The sequence below is a fragment of the Panthera pardus genome, unplaced genomic scaffold, assembly GCF_024362965.1.
Source record: "Panthera pardus isolate Hobbes unplaced genomic scaffold, ASM2436296v1 HiC_scaffold_18, whole genome shotgun sequence".
NCBI lineage: Eukaryota > Metazoa > Chordata > Mammalia > Carnivora > Felidae > Panthera > Panthera pardus.
The window spans coordinates 1366086-1384227 of record NW_026526743.1 but is presented as its reverse complement, the minus strand read 5'-3'; the positions used below and the strand labels follow the sequence as shown (position 1 = coordinate 1384227).

At 54.4% G+C, this 18142-nt stretch overlaps 1 protein-coding gene and 1 long non-coding RNA gene across 5 annotated transcripts; both read left to right on the top strand.

The window, feature by feature from the left end:
- Positions 1-867: 867 nt before the first annotated feature.
- Positions 868-7116, top strand: LOC109253226 (uncharacterized). Its single transcript, XR_002074291.2, has 2 exons — positions 868-981; positions 5134-7116. It is a non-coding gene; the product is annotated as an uncharacterized LOC109253226 (long non-coding RNA).
- Positions 7117-7847: 731 nt separating this feature from the next.
- Positions 7848-17763, top strand: GPR4 (G protein-coupled receptor 4). 4 transcript variants are annotated; one of them, XM_053905486.1, is made up of 4 exons: positions 7873-7961; positions 12553-12685; positions 13018-13184; positions 14780-17763. In XM_053905486.1, exon 4 carries the CDS (start codon positions 15776-15778, stop codon positions 16862-16864), a length of 1089 nt encoding a protein of 362 aa, XP_053761461.1. In that variant the 5' UTR covers positions 7873-7961; positions 12553-12685; positions 13018-13184; positions 14780-15775; the 3' UTR covers positions 16865-17763. The 4 variants fall into 4 exon arrangements, with proteins under 4 accessions (XP_053761460.1, XP_053761461.1, XP_053761463.1 ...); XM_053905488.1 differs by lacking the exon at positions 13018-13184; XM_053905485.1 differs by lacking the exons at positions 12553-12685; positions 13018-13184 and having other exon boundaries at positions 7848-7961.
- The last annotated feature ends 379 nt before the right edge of the window (positions 17764-18142 follow it).

Sequence of the window (18142 nt, the reverse complement as noted above, 5' to 3'; positions counted from 1 at the left end):
ACCCACCGACCGCGAGATCGTGACCTGAGGCAAAATCGGACGCTTAACTGACCAAGCCACCCAGGTGCCCCATTATTTTTGAAGGGGAGAGAGACAGAGCATGAGCAGGGGAGGAGCAGAGAGAGGGAGACACAGAATCCGAAGCAGGCTCCAGGCTGTCAGCGCAGAGCCCGATGCGGGGCTCGAACCCAAGAGCTGTGAGATCATGACCCGAGCCGAAGTCGGACGCCTAACCGACTGAGCCACCCAGGGGCCCCGAAGGTCTTTGTATTTAATGCTGATAACTCTTAAAGACAGGTTTGCCTTAATTAAATTTAACACACTTAAACTAGTTTAAATACGGAATCGGTTGCAGCTGGGACCACTGGGTCAATCAGCTTGTTCTCCAATTTTCGATTTTATCTGGGACACCTGTGGGGAAATCTGAAGTGGGCCGTTGCAGTCCAGGGAGGGGTGCTCTTTGCTCCTGGGGGGGGGGGGGGAGAAGCAGGAGCCAATGGCCGGAGGCACGGAGGGTGGTGCGGGAGCCTGTGACGCAAGCTGAGCCGTGGTGGTGCAGAAACAGGAGGAGAGGGCGGTGGGGGGGCAGCAGAGGTGAGGCGCCTCCAGGAAGGCTGCAGGTGGATAAAAGCACCGAGGGCAGAGAAAGAGGGCTCCTGGCCCCGAAGCTCGTCAGCTCCTGCTGATGAACAGACACACTTTTTCCTTCCACCAACAGAAAGTGAAACTAGGCAATCCATGTCGGGCCGGAGAAGGTGGAACTTCCCTGAGACTAAAGGTGTTTGGGCAGCTGCTTGGGAATATTCCTTAAAGTCCCTGGCCAGCAGGAGACTAATCAGACAATTGGCTCCAGGGATCCTAGCCAGTTAGTTTCCAGTTAGTTTCCTAACCCGGAAACTAACAAGGGAGGAAACCGCACAGACAACACAGAGTCCACCAAGATGCTCTCAAGATCTACACCAGATCCAGGTTCTACACCAGGTTTGTGAGTTGGAGCCCCGCATCAGGCTTTCTGCTGTCAGCACAGAGCCTGGAGCCTGCTTTGGATCCTCTGTGCCTCTCTGTCTCCCCCGCCCCCTCACGCTCTCTGTCTCTAAAAAAACATAAATAAAATTGTTCTAAAACAACTAAACAAACAAACAAAAAAAAACCAGATTAGCCTGGGTGACTCGGTTAAGCATCCGACTTCGGCTCAGGTCATGATCTCACGGTTCGTGAGCTCGAGCCCCATGTCGGGCTCTGTGCTGACAGCTCGGAGCCTGGAGCCTGCTTCGGATTCCGTGTCTCCCTCTCTCTCTGCCCCTCCCTTGCTCTCACTGTGTGTGTGTCTCTCTCTCAAAAATAAAATCAAAACATTAAAGAAAAGAAAAGAAACATTAAAAAAAGAGTAGAGAGTCAGGAGGGGTGTCCTCGGGCCCCCTAAAGGCAAATGGACAGATCAGGGTTTTGGTACAGTGCCATAAAGGCCTGACCATGTGGGATGTGGGGACATTTTTCTGGGCAGACTTTCCCATCCTCTAGTTTATATGGAGGCCAACAGTGTAACAAAAGAAGAGAAGGGAAGGAAGCACACGAGGTGTCCTTTTTAGGCCTCTTCCTGTAGATCAAAAGAGAGAGCGGAACAAAGGAGAACAGTGACTAAGCGACGAAGGGCAAGGAAGCAAGAGCTGGCGACTCAGCCACAAAGAGGGTCGCTGTCACCTTGTCCCTCTGTGGTTGCCAGAAAGATGTTGCCGGGGGAACTGGGGAGACCCCAGAGTCCCCTAGCCAGACCCAAAGGAGTGGCTGAGGGTTCTTGGTCTCCTCAGGAGAAGGAATTCAAGGACAGACATGCGGCACAGCGGGAAAGTATATCAAAGGCAAAAAGTACACTCTTGAGATGTGAGAGCAGGCGAGCGAGTGAGCGAGAGAGAGAGAGAGAGAGAGAGAGAGTTGTGCCCTTTGGGGGTTGGGTTTGCTGCTTTTTCTCTTTCCTTTTTTATTATTTGTTAATAAATTTTGTATTTATTTTGAGAGAGAGAGAGAGAGAGAGAATGTGGGGAGGGGCAGAGAGAATCGCAAGCTGTCAGCACAGAGCCTGATGTGGGGCTGGAACTCACGAACTGTGAGATCATGGCCCGAGCTGAAGTTGGACGCTTAACCGACTGAGCCACCCAGGCGCCTCCTTTATTTATTTATTTATTTATTTATTTATTTATTTATTTATTCATTCATTCATTCATTTACCAGTTGGCTCTAAACCCAACATGGGGCTCAAACTCGCAACCCCGGGGGGCGAGAGTCGCAGGCAGTCAGGTGGCCCTGGTGCTTTTTTTTTTTTTTTTACATCCAAATCGACGCCAGTATGTTAGGAGACGGTCCAAGAAGGGATCCTTTGGGATTGAGGAAGCTGATGCGTGGTTAATTCCTACAAAACGAGGAGAGTCCATTAACTACCTAGGAGTCCATAGGTACCAAAATCGCCCTCAGCTTCTGAATGGCGTCCCATCAGGAAATGTTGGCGAAGGTTCTTGGGGTTCAGAGTGGGGGGGGAGACATCCCTCATCCCTGACCGCTCTTGACACCTTTGTGCCACTTGAGAAGGGATGTCGACCTCCCTTCACCTCTCCATGGCATTCTAGACTGGAATGGGTGTCCATGAACGGACGGAAATGCCACAGAGATTGGAGCTGATATACGTGATGACCAATAATAAAACCCTTGGTGAGCCTCTAGATCCAGTATTAATGGGTAGGGAAGAGGTCCTGACCTTTGTTAAGAAAGGGCAGCTACTTTATTTATTTGTTTGTTTGTTGATTTTTCAGTGTTTATTCATTTTTGAGACAGCGCAAGCAGGGGAGGGGCAGAGAGAGAAGGAGACACAGAATCCCAAGCCGCCTCCAGGCTCCGAGCTGTCAGCACAGAGCCCGACGCGGGGCTTGAACCCGCGAACCGTGAGATCATGGCCTGGGCTGAAGTTGGACGCTCAAGTGTCTGAGCCACCCAGGCGCCCCAAGAAGGGGCAGCTATTTCATATCACATGAAACATTCTATATCTAAGCCAGAAGTAGTTTCCATCTGAGAGAAGGCTCGAGAACACCAACCAGCCAATGGGTAAGGACATATGAGAGACACGGAGAAAAGATGAAAATATGGAACTCTTTTCTAATTCACGCAACGTTCTCATGAGCTTTATCCATGATCCAGCCTCAGGAGAGTGGTCCCCCGTTAGGGGAGTGCCCCAACTAGATCTAATCGGTCCCCTTCGGGAAGCACGTGGTCAGACAAATCTTGGGTTTATGTTCATCGAGGGATCATACCTGGTTATTTGGAAGGAAACCTTACACGGGAGTCTTAAGATCTCCAGCCGCCCTAATGACATGTATGGCCATCCCATTGCCCAAGGAATACAAGTATTAAAAGAACAGGTAAGGGGCCCCTGGGTGGCTCAGTCGGTTAGGCGTCCGACTTTGGCTCAGGTCATGATCTCACGGCTTGAGTTCGAGCCCTGCGTCGGGCTCTGTGCTGACAGCTCGGAGCCTGGAGCCTGCTTCGGATTCTGTGTCTCCCTCTCCCTCTGCCTTTCCCCAGTCCTTGCGCTCTCTGTCTCTCTCTCTCTCTCTCTCTCAACAATAAACAAATAAACTTAAAAACTTATTTAAAAATAAAAAGAATCCCTAAAACTAAGAAAAAGAGTTTTATTCGAGCCCAAGTTAGGACAGCTGCTTGGGAAACATGCTCCAGAGAATGAATAGTTTTTACAGAGTTATGTATACTTTTGCAGATCTTGTAAAAGGTCAAAAGATTATAGGGGCGCCTGGGTGGCTCAGTCAATTGAGCTTCTGACTTCGGCTCAGGTCATGATCTCACGGTCTGTGGGTTCGAGCCCCGCGTCGGGCTCTGTGCTGACCGCTCAGAGCCTGGAACCTGTTTCGGATTCTGTGTCTCCCTCTCTCTGACCCTCCCCCATCCGTGCTCTGTCTCCCTCTGTCTCAAAAATAAAATAAACATTAAAAAAATCTTTAAAAAAAAAAAAAGATTATAGATTATCATATAGGCAGGAATCACAAGTTTCTTTTTAAATTAAAAAAAATTTAAATATTTCTTTATTTTGGGGAGACAGAGAGAATGAAAGCAGGGGAGGGGCAGAGAGCGAGGGAGACACAGAATCTGAAGCAGGTTCCAGGCTCTGAGCCATCAGCACAGAACCCGACGCGGGGCTCGAACTCACGAATCACGACCTGAGCTGAAGTTAACCCACTGAGCCACCCAGGCTCCCCGAATGAATTCTTTAATGTATGCAAGGAGAATGTTTATTCTAGGTCAGTCCGTAAGCTGGGCAATGCTTGGGCACAGTGGTGAGGGACAGAGCCCCAGCCCTGCCCTCAAGGTACTCACAGTCTATTGGGGAGGGCAGACCCATCCTCAGACAATGATGACCCTGAGGGGGCAGAGGAAGACCTAGGGAGCACCAGGAGGGCTTCCTGGAGGGGATAGCAGAGTGGAACAGTGAAGGATGAGGAAGAAATGAACCAAGTGAGGGGAGAGTTTCAGGTAGAAATTCTAATAGTTTTCTCCTCCCTCCTCCCTCCTATTTCCCCCCCCAAAAAAACTGTGACAAAGCCCCTCTGGCTTCCAGCACCCCCCTCCCACCTGCCGAAGTGTCACTGTAAGGGATATTTGTCACCCCCACACTGGCTGCCAGTCCTGGAAGGGAAGGGCCAGGGCCGTTGCGGTCACTGCTGTGTCCCCAGCGCTGCCCAGCACAACAGCAGGGGCTCAGGGAATGTTTGCTGGATGAATATGAGAGTTCTCTGAGTGAGCGAGTTGAAAGTCTCTTCTACAAAGGGGGCCAAAGTTCAAACACCTCAACCCTCGATTTCCCACCCTGAGAAATAGCCAACCAGTGGTTAAAGCACTGGAACCCAATTGCCAAAATTCCTGCGTTTCAACTTCCTCATCTATGCCTCAGTGTTTGCATCTGTGAAATGGCATCTCCGTGTAGGTGTGTTTGTTTGCCGTTGTTTAGGATTAAATGAGGTATTCACACCAAGTGCTTAGCACAGTGCCTGGAATTTAGTCAGGGGTCATTGAATGTCAGCCGCCCTCCCCCTTTTTTCCCCCCCAATCCTTTCTTATTCTTTGCTCTTCCAGCCAGAAGCCTCTCCTGCCCCCCATCTGTCATCTCCAGGCATCTGTACCACCAGTGTTTGCCCTTCCCTGCGACATTTCATGCCTCTGAGCCTCCGTACATGCGGTTCCCTCTGCATCCGGACACCAAGTCTGAATGCATCCACTTGGAGAACTCCTACGCAGCCGGTACCGCTCAGCCATCCTATCACCCCTCCAGACCCCCAGGTTTCAGAAGCCAGTTTCCTACCGCTCTCAAATCAAAGCCTCCTTTTCTGTGTGGCCCACGCTCTGGAAACAGCCTTTTTCATTGGTGCTCCCGGTGCTCTGTCGCCCCCTTGTGCCGGGTCTTAGACCTGCATGGAAAAAGTGCCGGGCGATTCTCTCCACCTGCCCCCCAGAGTGACGCTGAGCCCTTCTCCTCCTGCCCTGGACCTTGGGAGACCGCCCTGTGTCCACTCCATCCACGGGGGTCCTTCGCTCTCCGCCTTCTGGTTGGGTTCTGCCTATTGGAGGCAGTAGGAATGCAGGAGGGGAGAGGTGGGAGTATTTATTTGGGGGGCCCCTCCCTGCATCCCTGCCCTTCTGGCGGTGGCTGCGTTCCTCTGCCTTGAGCCTCGAGTTCTGTGGCCTCCTCTCCAAACCCCAGCTCCCTGCCCTAAGAGTGGCAATGGCTTGATTCTCACTGTGGCTGGTCCCCTGCTGCCGCCTCATACTATGTGGGTTCCTTCACCGTTCCCACCCCCCCTGAAACGTCCCTTCCTAAATGCTCCCACCTAAGACCTGAATGGCTAGTTGTTTCCCCCCAGGTGAGCCCAAGAGACAAGGGGATCCTCACTGCCAGTGGCCCCTTGGAATTTCTTCTTAGGAGGAGCTTGGAATGACCAAGCTTGTTCTGACAAGAGGGGTCTGCGGGGCTTGTCTTGAAACTGATAGGACGCGTCCCGGGTTCTTTGTCGGGAGGGGCTACAGCCTTCGTGATACCTCCCTTGAATGCTTTCCCCGACTGTGTCCTTGAAGGAGGAAGAAAGGCAAATGTCTCTATTCCTCTGTGCTTTGCAGGTCGCTTGGGCGCTTGGTTGACTCTCTCGCTTTCTGTGTCCCTCAAGAGCCCTGAGAAGAAGTAGGTAATACGGCTCAGAGAGGGGAAGTCACTTGTCCAAGGGCACACAGCAAATGACTATAAGAATAGCTACCTTTAAAAAAAAAAAAAACGGAAAGGAGCAAAGAACAATGTTCTTGAGTGCGGGAAATGTTCTGTGTCTTGATTTGGGTGCTTAGTCACATGAGTGTATCTGTTTGTCACAATTCATGGTATTGTTCCTTAAGATCCGGGCATTTTGTTATTTTTTTAAATTTATTTTTTATTTTTTTTAAACATTTATTTATTTTTGAGACAGAGAGGGACAGAGCATGAGCAGAGGAAGGGCAGAGAGAGAGAGAGAGGGAGACACAGAATCTGAAACAGGCTCCAGGCTCCGAGCTGTCAGCACAGAGCCCGACGTGGGGCTTGAACTCACGGACCATGAGATCATGACCTGAGCCAAAGTCAGACGCTTAACCGACTGAGCCACCCAGGTGCCCCAAGATCCGGGCACTTTAATTTTTATTGAAAATAAAGAAAGATGGGGCGCCTCGGTGCCTCAGTCGGTGAAGAATCCGACTCTTGATTTTGGCTCAGGTCATGATCTCAGGGTTCATGGGATTGAGACGTGTCAGGCTCTGGGCTGGCAACGAGGAGAAGGCTGCTTGGGATTTTCTCTCTCCCTCTTTCTCTCTGCCCCGCCCCCGTGCTCTCTGTCTCTAAATAAATAAATAAACTTTAAAAACAAACACATGAAAAAAAGAATGAAAGACAAACGAATTTGTGAACCTAATAGCTGGCGTTTCTGCGTGCTCCATGCCAGGTCTGTCCCAAGTGCTTTGACCAAGATGGAATGAATTCTCACGACCAATTTCTGAAGGTCGTGATGGTCGTAATGAAACTCAGCAAATGCTTTTGAAGCATTGATCGTTCCCGTATGCACTCGCTGAAAACGGGTCTCTTGCACACCTATCGTGTGTCCGGCTATCTGCTGGGCAGCAGCAAAGAAACCAGATGCAAACAGATAATGAAAAAAAGGGGGGGGGGGGATGAAGTACATTGAATGTGTGATGGGACAATTTCTACGGGGGGGGGAAAGTAAATGGAACAGGGAGGAACGGAAGGACGGGGCGGAGGGGGGCATGCTTTATAGACTTGGTAGCGTTAACACTACGAAATGACATTCCCCATGACACTTGCCATGCGAGGGACCACTTGGACAGAAGCGGAAACTGAGGCACAGAGTCATTAGCCTAAGGTCTGGCTAGCCAAGAGGCAGCACTCCTTCCAGGGGTGGCCCTGGCCCCGCTCGTTTGTGCTGTCCCTTGGGAAGGGAGGCACGCAATGACCAGAAAGTTAAGGACTGGGCCTGGGAGGGGAGGAAATAGCTCAGCTCAACGAGGGTCAAAGTCTGAAGGGTCGGTCGAGTCGGAGGTGTGGGGCTGGAGGGAGGGTCAGCACACGGGGTTAATGAGATGGGGGCCCGGCCTCCAGGCTGGGGACTCGCGGGGGTGGGGGGGGGTTGGGGGCGCTAGGGCAGCAGGTGAGGTTTCCTGCCTTTGGCGGGGTGAAAGCTTAAAGGGGTTAAGGGGCGGCGACGGGGAGGGGTTAATGGGGGCGGGGCCGGCCGGGGCGGGGCGGGGCTTCGGCCGGCGGCTGCGGCCCGGGGCCGGGAGGAGTCGCCGCCGGGTCCCTGCGCCGCGGGCGAGCCCAGACGCAGCTGCAGCCGAGAGAGGCGCCGCCCGCCCCGTCCAGCCGCTCCGCGCAGGTAGGCGCCGGTCCCTCCCCGGCTCCCGCCGGGCGTCCGGCCGCCGGGGGCCGCTCCTCGGCGAGCCCCTCGGGGGCCCTGCGCCCGGGCGTCGGCTGCCTCAGTCTCCCGCGCCGGCCCGTCCCCGCCCCTCTCTGGGGCTGGCGTTCCCGCCGTCTGCGCGCGGACCGCGTCTCTGGGTCGGCCTCCCCTCTCGGCGCCCGTCTCTGATGGGTCCCCACCTGCGGTCCTCTCGCCCTCTCGGCGTGCCTCTCCTTCTGCCTCTCTGGATGTCTCTGTGTCTCTGCCGGATCTCCGTCGGTCTCTGGCTCTGCCTCTCCGTCTCTGTATCCCTTCTCCCTGTCTCCCTTTGCCCCTGTCCCTCTGAGGCTCAGCGGCGCTCTCTGCCTCCAACTCCGTGGTTCTCCCGGTCTCTGTGCACCTCTTTGCCCTTTCCCTTCCTGTCCCTCCCTCTCTCTCTCGTATTTCTGTCTCTTCCTCTGTGTATCTTAAAGACCCTCTACTGGCACCGTCACCCCATCGTCACCTCATTCCGAATTCTGGTGCATCCCAGAGGTTTCCCCTGGGCCTAGGAGCTGCCTGGGAGTGGAGTGGGGGGGAGCAGGCTTGCCAGTTGGGGCTGGTGGACTCTGAATGGCACCGTGACCCCAGAGCCCCCTTTAGAGAGTCACCCCACTGCTCCTGAGGTCGCACCCACCCCACCCTCCAATTTCAGGAATTCCTGGCTGGGGGGTGGACTTCCTCCCCCACTTCCTCCCTTCCAGGATTTGGCTAGGTCACCGTTAACTCCTTCCTGCCTCCACCTCCCTCCCTCCTCCCCCGCTGCTTGCCCTGGACATCCCACCACCCCCGACGAGGCTGAGGGAGAGCTCTGGAATTTCTGTGAGGCATTGTTGGCCGTGAGATGTGTGTTGTGGACTCAGGCAGGATGTGCGCTGGGGGATTTGTGTGCAGGCACAGAGATGATAGGGGCCACCCCCCACCCCCAGGGTCCCCACCCCAGGGCCCACCACCAGCCCCCTTCCTCTTGAACCCTCCAAGAGGGCTCCTCACAAGCTCTGGCTCTGCAGATGAACTCCAGTTCAGGTTTGGGGTGAGGACGGGGAGGTTTCCCTTTCTGGGGGATCCCAGTGGGAGGAAATGAGAGAGACAATGGGCAGCTCCTGAACTCTGGGAATCATAATTAAGAACCCTTGGGTGTGAAGTCTTTGAATGGAACGGCCCAGGACGTGAGAAGGATCAGGAAGACTGGGGCTGCACAACCTTCAAATCAAAGGTCCTCAGGATATATGAATCCTTCAATCCAAAAAAAAAGTAGTGTCGGGGCGCCTGGGTGGCTCAGTCGGCTAAGCGCCCGACTTCGGCTCAGGTCATGATCTCAAGACTCGTGAGTTCGAGCCCGGCGTCGTCGGGCTCTGTGCCGACAGCTCGGGGCCTGGAGCCTGCTTCGGATTCTGGGTCTCCCTCGCTCTCTGCCCCTCCCCCGCCTGCACTCTGTCTCTCTCAAAAATAAATAGACGTTAAAAGAATTTGTTTTCTCAAAAAAAAAAAAAATGATGTTGGAATCTTGGCAGCTTTCAGAGGTCAAAGCAGAGAGCTCGAAGGGCTTACCGAGGCGGCTGGGCCAAGCACCCATTTTACAGATGGGAAGACTGAGGGCCCAAGAGCAGCAGTCCCCACAGTGAGCCAGTGCCAGGCTGGGGGCTGGGACTCCGGTTCAGCTGAAGCCCGGATCCAGAGAGCCGGCTTCTTTTGCTGCCAGTAAGTCGGATTAATTTGGGAAAAGAGGTGTTCACAGTGACGAGGGAAGAATGCCAGGGTATGAATCGTTGGAATCCTGAGGGGAGCGTTTGAGAAGGAGAGAAGAGAAAATATTTCTAAAACCGTGGTGGTGGGGAGGGGAGAAGGGACAAGAGATGGTTTGGGCGGAAGGGGTGGAGTTTGAGAGAAGGAGGGAAGAGGAGGAGGCAAATGGGGGGGGGGGGGTGCAGGGATTAATTCCCGCCGCCTTCTCCTGACCCTCCCCATGAAGCCCACTGCTCCCTCGGGGCAGGGCCTATAATTTGGTTTGTGTCTAGACAAATAATAACTCAGCTGGTGTGAGCGAGCTGGGAGGGATGAGGGGAAGGCCGGCAGGGCAGGGGTATGGGAGCAGCCTGGGTTCCTAGGAGCCCCCCCCCCACCCCCCAGGTAGTGAGATATTAGGGGCTACGGGGAGATGACTACTTACTCCCCCCCCCCCCAGCCTCCCATCAATCCCTAGTATTTTAGAATTCTGCACAATCTTAGAATGTCAGGCAGCTGGGATGTTAAAAAGCAGAATAGCCAAGGGAAGAGGAAAGGAGCCGGGGTTCACTGTAGATAGAGTATGTCCCCCCATTTCTGTAAAAAAAAGAAAAGGGAAGTACGTATGTGTGTTTGCTGGGCAAAGATAATAATCACTGAGAGTTTAATAATAGATTATGAAAGTCGTAGAATGTTTAAAAAAAATCATAGTGTTCTAACAATAGAACTTTAGAATCTTGGAATGTGAGACTCCTAGAATATTGGAAACTTAAAGGGTAAGGGCATGGAAAGCCGCTAGGATAATAATAATAGAATGGAAGAAAGGTAAAGCTCTAGAATGTTATAATAATAGAATGGTAAACCATGAACCAGACTAACAATAGATCCCGAGGATTTGAGAACGCTGGAATGGAGACTGTCAGAGGGGTAGGGTAGGAGGACCCTGGCGTCCCTTCTGGGCGGGTGTGGGAGGTGGGGGGGTGATGGGGACCCCTTTGGTAGGCATGGGGAAACTGAGGCCCAGCGAGGTGGTCACGGTGGCCTGACTGCCCCCCAGTTTCCGCCTGGCTGCCAGGGCACCAGGTGGGGAGCGAGGCGCGGTGATCACATTTCGTCCCCTAATGAGCAGACCGGAGCTGGCCGGTCCCCCGGGGCTGCCAAGGGGGTGGTAAGCCGGAGCCTGCAAAGGAGGGAAGGGGGGCAGTCTGGTGGCTTCTAGGACAAGGCTGGTGAGTGAACCCCGAGGGTGGCGGGGGTGGGTGGGTGGGTGGGTGAGGGCTGCGTCCCATCTTAGTCTTGTGTCCTCAACCCTCTCAGTCCTTTAGTGTTGCTGGATTTAGGGGTGGCTGGTGGGGCCCAGGGACTTATCTGGCTTGAGCAGCTGAGGCATAAAGTGGAGGCCGGGGTCTGACCAGTCCTTCCTGCCCCCTCACTATCTCTCCTCACTTGGGTTTATCTCTCCTCCTTGCCCTTCTGGGGGAGGGGCTAGCAGGGTCTTGACCCCAGGAGGCTGGGCAAGGGAGTCAGTTGATGAAGGGGCACAAAAGACGCTGTGGTCACTTGCTTTTTTGCGCTGAGAAAATCCTTGTGTCTTTTAGCGGATTCTCCAAGGGGGCTGAGAACCCCAGAACGACTTGAGAAAAATGACAGGAGCACAGGGAGTGAGGAGAGAAAGCATTCAGGGGAGGGGAAGCTCTTTGGTTAAGAAGATAGGAGATCTGCCCAGTTCTGACACATCATAGGACGCAGACAACCGTCTTGCTGCGCGGGGCCTCAGTTTCCCCATGTGTACCAGGAAGGGGCCAGAAATAGCCTTGCACCCCGAGTTGGGGCATATAGACCAGTTGCACTGTAGAATTCTAAGAGTTTCTGGTCCTGTGCTTTTGAGGGTTTGATGGTGGGCAGATCTCAGGTGGGGAGAAGAGAGGGCTGAATGCCCCTCCCCCATGCTCAGAATCCCCAGGAAGCAGGTGGGTTGAGGAGGGACGGGAGGAGGATGAGATGAGCGCTCAACTGGTTCCCCCTTGAGGAAATTAGCAATGAGAAGTGTATTTCCTCTGGCTTCCGGAAAGAAGTCGCATGCCTGTGTACCCACCCCAGCTGAATCCAGGGGGGGTCTTGAGTGGGTGGGACAGAGGGAACTCCCAGCTGTGGTTCCTCTGTCTCATCCGTGGAATAATAATTGTTCAAATGCTGCACATTTTGTAGATGTTGTGATGTTCTACCAAGGACTTTCGTGTCTGCGATGTGACGAATATAAAAGTTCTGCCCTCCCCCCCCCCCTTTTATACAGAAGAACTGAGACTCTGAAAAAAGAAGGCATTTTCTCCATGTTACAAGAAGAGGGAGAGAAAGAAGGGGAGAGAGGAGGAGACCAAGGGTCAGAGAGAAGGGGAGGCTGAGAGCAGAGAGAGGGGGGGTGTTTTGAGGGACTGGGTCTGGGTGGGGAAGATTCAAAGGGACCGGATTGCTGTTCCAGCCAGGAGCAAGCCCTCTCCTTTGTCCACAGGATCCAGGAACCTCTGCCTGTGAGTCTGGGGTGGGGGCAGCCGCTTGGCTGCCGAGGACCCCACAGGGGGTAGGGCTTACTAAACAGGACTCAGCCCTGACCTTTCAAAGTCAATTATGTAGCGGATAGATCCTGCCCTTTTCACTTTTTCCCTTCCAACCTCTTTCCCTGGGACCCCCCACAGGGACTTCTTTGAACTTGTTGGGGGCGGGTGGGGGAGGGGGGAGGGGGGAGGAGGAGGGTTGTGTGGCCTCTCTTGGATCACAGGATGGGCTGACCTATGCCTGTTCCTTCAAGCCACAGTCATTTATTGAGTGTCTACTATATGCTGGGCCTGTCCTGGGTGCTGGGATACAGGAGTCAACACCTGGTCTCCGCCCTCCTGGAATGTCCACCTCAGACCCGCAGAGAGATGTGAACAAGATACTAGGTGATGTGAAGAGAGCGTCCCGGGGTGGGGGTGGTGTTGGGAGGGGTGGGACTCTGGGTGGGGAGGGCCTCCCCATGAAAGTGAAGGAGGTGAGGGAGCTTCGTCCTAAGAAGATCTGAGAAAGAGCAAAGGTTTTGAGGCTGAAAAGAAGGCCATGGGCCTTGAGCTTGCTGAGATGGGGGAGGAGAGGCGGGGGAGAAAGTCCGGCAGTGCCTTGTCACCTGGGGCAAGCCGTTTGCATTTTACCCTAAAGCCACTGGGAAGGCACTGGGGGTGGGGGGTGCGGTTTCAAGCACAGAAGTCACCTGAGGAGTGATTTCCATGTTAAAAAGACCTTTGTGGCTGCCCTGTGGGAAACAAGTTGAAGGAAGCCACAAAGGCAGCCTGAAAAGCAGTGAGGAGCTACTGGAAAGGTCCGAGCAGGCAGTGACGGTAGTGCACGGCGGACAGCGGCAGGGGTTTCCGAGAGACATACATGGATTCAGGATTTATGGTGGAGGTAGGGCCAAGAGGACTTTCCCATGGAAAGATGCTGAGGCATCTGGGACGTTCCCAAGAGCCCGATGTATGACTTTGGGCTCACCCCTTCCCCTGTCTGGGCCTCAGTTTCCCCATATGTCCAATTGACCCAACCAGTGGTTTTCTAAGTGCGTCCTGGGGACCCTTCAAAGGTGGCTCCCCTCATCCCACCTCATTTTACCGGGCATGCCGAGCAGCTTTTCACTGTCTTGGATGGGTTTCCCGTTAAGATCTTGTTTAAAAAGATTAATAATAATAATAATAATAATAATATAATGATGACGATGCTTTCACAGCTTAAAAAACTAACTCTGGGGGCACCTGGGTGGCTCAGTCGGTGGAGCATTCGACTTCAGCTCAGGTCATAATCTCACGGTTGGTGAGTTCGAGCCCCCATCAGGCTCTGTGCTGACAGCTCAGAGCCTGAAGCCTGCCTTGGATTCTGTGTCTCCCTCTCTGTCGGCCCTTCCCCTGCATACACTCTGTCTCTCAAAAAGTAAAATAAAACGTTAAAAAATTAAAAAAAATCCAACTCTGTGCAAAGCTCTGGATAGAGTGGCTTCCGAAGATGCCGCTGATTCAGGACTTCACTCTCCTTCCCTCTGGGGCTGACAATGGTCAGGGGGTGGTCCATGACTGTCCTTTGCCCTGTGTCTGCAGGTCTCCCCAAGGGGTAGACAGGCCCAGGATTCACACTCAGGGAAGTTAGGGCAGGGGAGAGGCAATGAGGGAAGCAGTCCCCGAGGGAGGTTTGCCGGCCCTGCTTCCAGGGCTTCCCCTTGCTGTCCGAATGTGATCACATCCAGCAGCTCTTGTCCCTTCCCCTTCCCCGGTCCAGAGCAGCCACGGTTCCCAGCCCCCACTATCCAGCCGAGGACCCCTTTCTGTCCAGGTCCGGTTACTCTTGGGTGGAAACAGGATCACAGGCTGGAGAAAAAGGGTGAGAGCCGAGATTCTCTTTCTCTTTCATCATCAGCACCTTGGACAGGTCTCTGAACGGCTCTGTGCCTCAGTTTGTCAACTAGAAAGGATAGCTGTATTTTCCTCGTAGGGTTCTTGAAAATGTCATGAATTAATACCCGTAAAAGCGCTTAGGACAGGGTCTGCTATGGGGTGGGCCTCAATAAACTATCTGTTATTATCCGTTATTATCACTGTCAACATTGGGGTGCCCTGGGTTCGTAGCGGAAGACGGGTCCCAGCCGCCAGCATGGCCTTGCTGTGTATCCTTGGGGGGAGCGACCAGTCTTTCTGGGCCCCACGTCCCTGTCTGTGAAATGACAGAGTTAGCATTTCCCAAAGCATGATGCCACAGTGGTGCATTTTACACAGTTCCCTGGAAGGAAGTTCGAAAATCTGCGTTGGGTCTTTATTTTAATATCTGTCCGGGAAAATATATCTGGATCCCCAGACCTGCACTTTTAGAGATCCATTGCTTAGAAAGAGGCTCAATTGGGCATCGCCACCCTCTTGCAGGAGGACGTCCACCCTCTTACAGCCCAGAGGTTATGGCAAGGGGTGTGGGGAGAAGGGGGTGTCCCTGACTCCCCTCACTGGAGACCTCTCTCCCTACAGGTGCTGTTAAGTCAGCTTTGCTGTGTGAGGTGGGCCACCTCCCCCCAGCTTGCTGCTCGGCTCGTTCGAAGATCGACCTAGGAGTCCCCCCCCTGCCCCCCTCAAGTTCCTCACTCCATCTGTAACCCTCCTTTGCATAGCCCTTACTCACCTCCTTCCTGTTTCTTAAAAACCCTTCCCACATTCCCCGGACCGAGGTCTCCTGCTTTTCCACGCTCTTCTCTTTGCTGGCTACCTTGCTTATTTCCTTATTTCACACCGGGGTCCCGGGAAGCGTCGGCACCCTGAATGAACTTGCCTGGCGTTCTCAACACTCCCTGACTGCGGTCTGTCCTGTCTCAAACTATCTTGCATATTTTGCCATTTCCACACAGCCACACTTACTTTCTCTGATCTCTCCAAATATCTCCCTTTTTATACATTTTTTTAATGTTTATTTATTTTTGAGAGAGAGAGAGAGAGAGAGAGAGGAGGGGGGGCAGAGAGAGAGAGAGACACATACACAGAATCCAAAGCAGGCTCCAGGCTCCGAGCTGTCAGCACGGAGCCCCACGCAGGGCTTGAACTCACAAACTGAGATCATGACCTGAGCCCAAGTCGGACGCTTAACTGACTGAGCCCCCCAGGCGCCCCGTACAAATATCTTCCTCTTACCACCACCTGTACCCCAGTATTCCCTCATTTACACTCTGACTGGGTCTGTAGACACCCCCTTGACAAGACAAAGCTTTTATAATCCCGCCCCCCCTCCCCCACGCCTCCTCCCTGTCCTAATTCTGTCCTTCCTCCAACTTTTCCCTCTCCAGCTCTACCCTTCCCCGCCCAGGCTGGCCCACAATTCACGGTCACCCTCGTCTCTTCCCCGTGGACTACCTCCCGCCATGTTCCCCTGAGCCCCCAAGGAGGGGGCTCAGGGGGCCCGATGGCCTCCCGCCCCCCGTGGCCCCACAGCCCCCGTGGGCCAGGGGAAGTGCCTCGAAAGCCCCAGTGCCGAGGATGGGCAACCGCACGTGGGAGGGCTGCCACGTGGACTCGCGCGTGGACCACCTCTTCCCGCCGTCCCTCTACATCTTCGTCATCGGGGTGGGCCTGCCCACCAACTGCCTGGCCCTGTGGGCGGCCTACCGCCAGGTGCGGCAGCGCAACGAGCTGGGCGTGTACCTGATGAACCTGAGCATCGCCGACCTGCTGTACATCTGCACGCTGCCGCTGTGGGTCGACTACTTCCTGCACCACGACAACTGGATCCACGGCCCCGGCTCCTGCAAGCTCTTCGGGTTCATCTTCTACACCAACATCTACATCAGCATCGCCTTCCTGTGCTGCATCTCCGTGGACCGGTACCTGGCTGTGGCCCACCCGCTGCGGTTTGCCCGCCTGCGCCGCGTCAAGACGGCCGTGGCCGTGAGCTCTGTGGTCTGGGCCACGGAGCTGGGGGCCAACTCGGCACCCCTGTTCCACGACGAGCTCTTCCGTGACCGCTACAACCACACCTTCTGCTTTGAGAAGTTCCCCATGGAGGGCTGGGTGGCCTGGATGAACCTCTACCGGGTCTTTGTGGGCTTCCTCTTCCCGTGGGCGCTCATGCTGCTGTCCTACCGCGGCATCCTGCGGGCTGTGCGGGGCAGCGTGTCCACCGAGCGCCAGGAGAAGGCCAAGATCAAGCGGCTGGCCCTCAGCCTCATCGCCATCGTGCTGGTCTGCTTTGCGCCCTACCACGTGCTCCTGCTCTCACGCAGCGCCGTCTACCTGGGCCGCCCGTGGGACTGTGGCTTCGAGGAGCGCGTCTTCTCAGCGTACCACAGCTCACTGGCCTTCACCAGCCTCAACTGCGTGGCCGACCCCATCCTCTACTGCCTCGTCAACGAGGGGGCCCGCAGCGACGTGGCCAAGGCCCTGCACAATCTGCTCCGCTTCCTGGCCAGTGACAAGCCGCAGGAGATGGCCAACGCGTCGCTCACCCTGGAGACCCCGCTCACTTCCAAGAGGAACAGCATGGCCAAGGCCATGGCAGCTGGCTGGGCGGCAGCTCCACCCTCCCAGGCGGACCAGGTCCAGCTAAAGATGCTGCCGCCAGCACAGTGAACCTCCGACTTGCGCACAACTCCCTCTCCCCGCTCCTCAAATCGTAGCCCACATTCCCTTCCCTCCTGGTCTGATGTATGCAAACCGTATGCAAATAAGGCTGCGTTAACATTCGGGAGAGTGTAAGAAAATAGGAAAACGGTGAGGTTGGTGGGTCACTGGTCCATCATCATCCACCGTGACCTCCTTCAGTTTATCTGTGCCTAGCACTGCGCTGGGTGGTACTCGTGACATAGCGGTGACCAAGGACACCGCTGGCCCTCCTTCACTCGCCCACACTCCCATGGGGGAGGCAGACCTGCCCCCAGACAGTGATGATCCTGACTGGGTGGGGGCTCAGACAGGGAGCCCAAAGGACATCGGACCCAGTCTGTGAGTCAGGGAGGGCTTCCTGGAGGAGGGGACAAGGTAAATGAAGTCAAATGTTTGGTCTCCAGAAGGTAAAGACCAAAAGAGAAAAAAGGATATTTCCAACAAGGAGGTAGAATTTTTGTGACTGAAGGAGACGGAAGAAGAAATTCACTGAGTGCAGAGTGAACATCTTTGCCCTTGGGAAGCCCCTGGTCATATAAGGGAGTGAGGGCACAAAGAACACGTGTGAGTTTCTAGATAAACCGTGTTCTCCAAGTCAGGACTGAGGGCCAGGGAGACTTTCAGAACCTAAGGGAAGGGCAATCGGGGCAGACTGGCTGGAAGAGTGGCGAGCAGGGCAAGCTTGGGAAGGGGCTCAGGACAAGAGAAGGGTATTTATTCATTTGTTCAACAGAGATTTATTTATATCTACTCTCTGCCCAGCCCTGTGCTGGCTGGGGCTGGGAACACAAGGGTGACCAAATCAGCCCAGGCCCCACCCTCACGGGGCTCACGGTAAACAAGTAAATAAAAATAAATACAATGTTTGGAACTGGTAAGTGTACTGGGGAAAAATGCAGCCGACTGAGGGGACGGAGAACTCTGATCTAGAGAAGGAGGTCGGGGGAGGGCTCACCGGAAAGCGACATTCGAGTTAAGACGTGCAGGTGTGGGGGGTCAGCCGTGTGGCTGTCGGTGGGGAAGCGGACGGCACGCAGAGGGAGCAGAGAATGCAAAGCCAAGTAACAGTGGTATAGATGGAGCAGGAGGCCTGCAGGGTGAGGGGAATGGTCGCCGATGGATGAGACTGGCAAAGGACGGGCCGACCTTTTGGGGGCTTTGTAGGTCCTGGTGAGAATTTTGCCTTCTACTCTGAAATAAAGGAGAGCCACAGGAGGGTTCTTAGCAGAGGAGGGGTGGGATTTG

Excerpts from the sequence above, each read along its gene's own strand:
- GPR4 (XM_053905485.1), top strand. The coding sequence starts at position 15,776 with ATGGGCAACCGCACGTGGGAGGGCTGCCACGTGGACTCGCGCGTGGAC.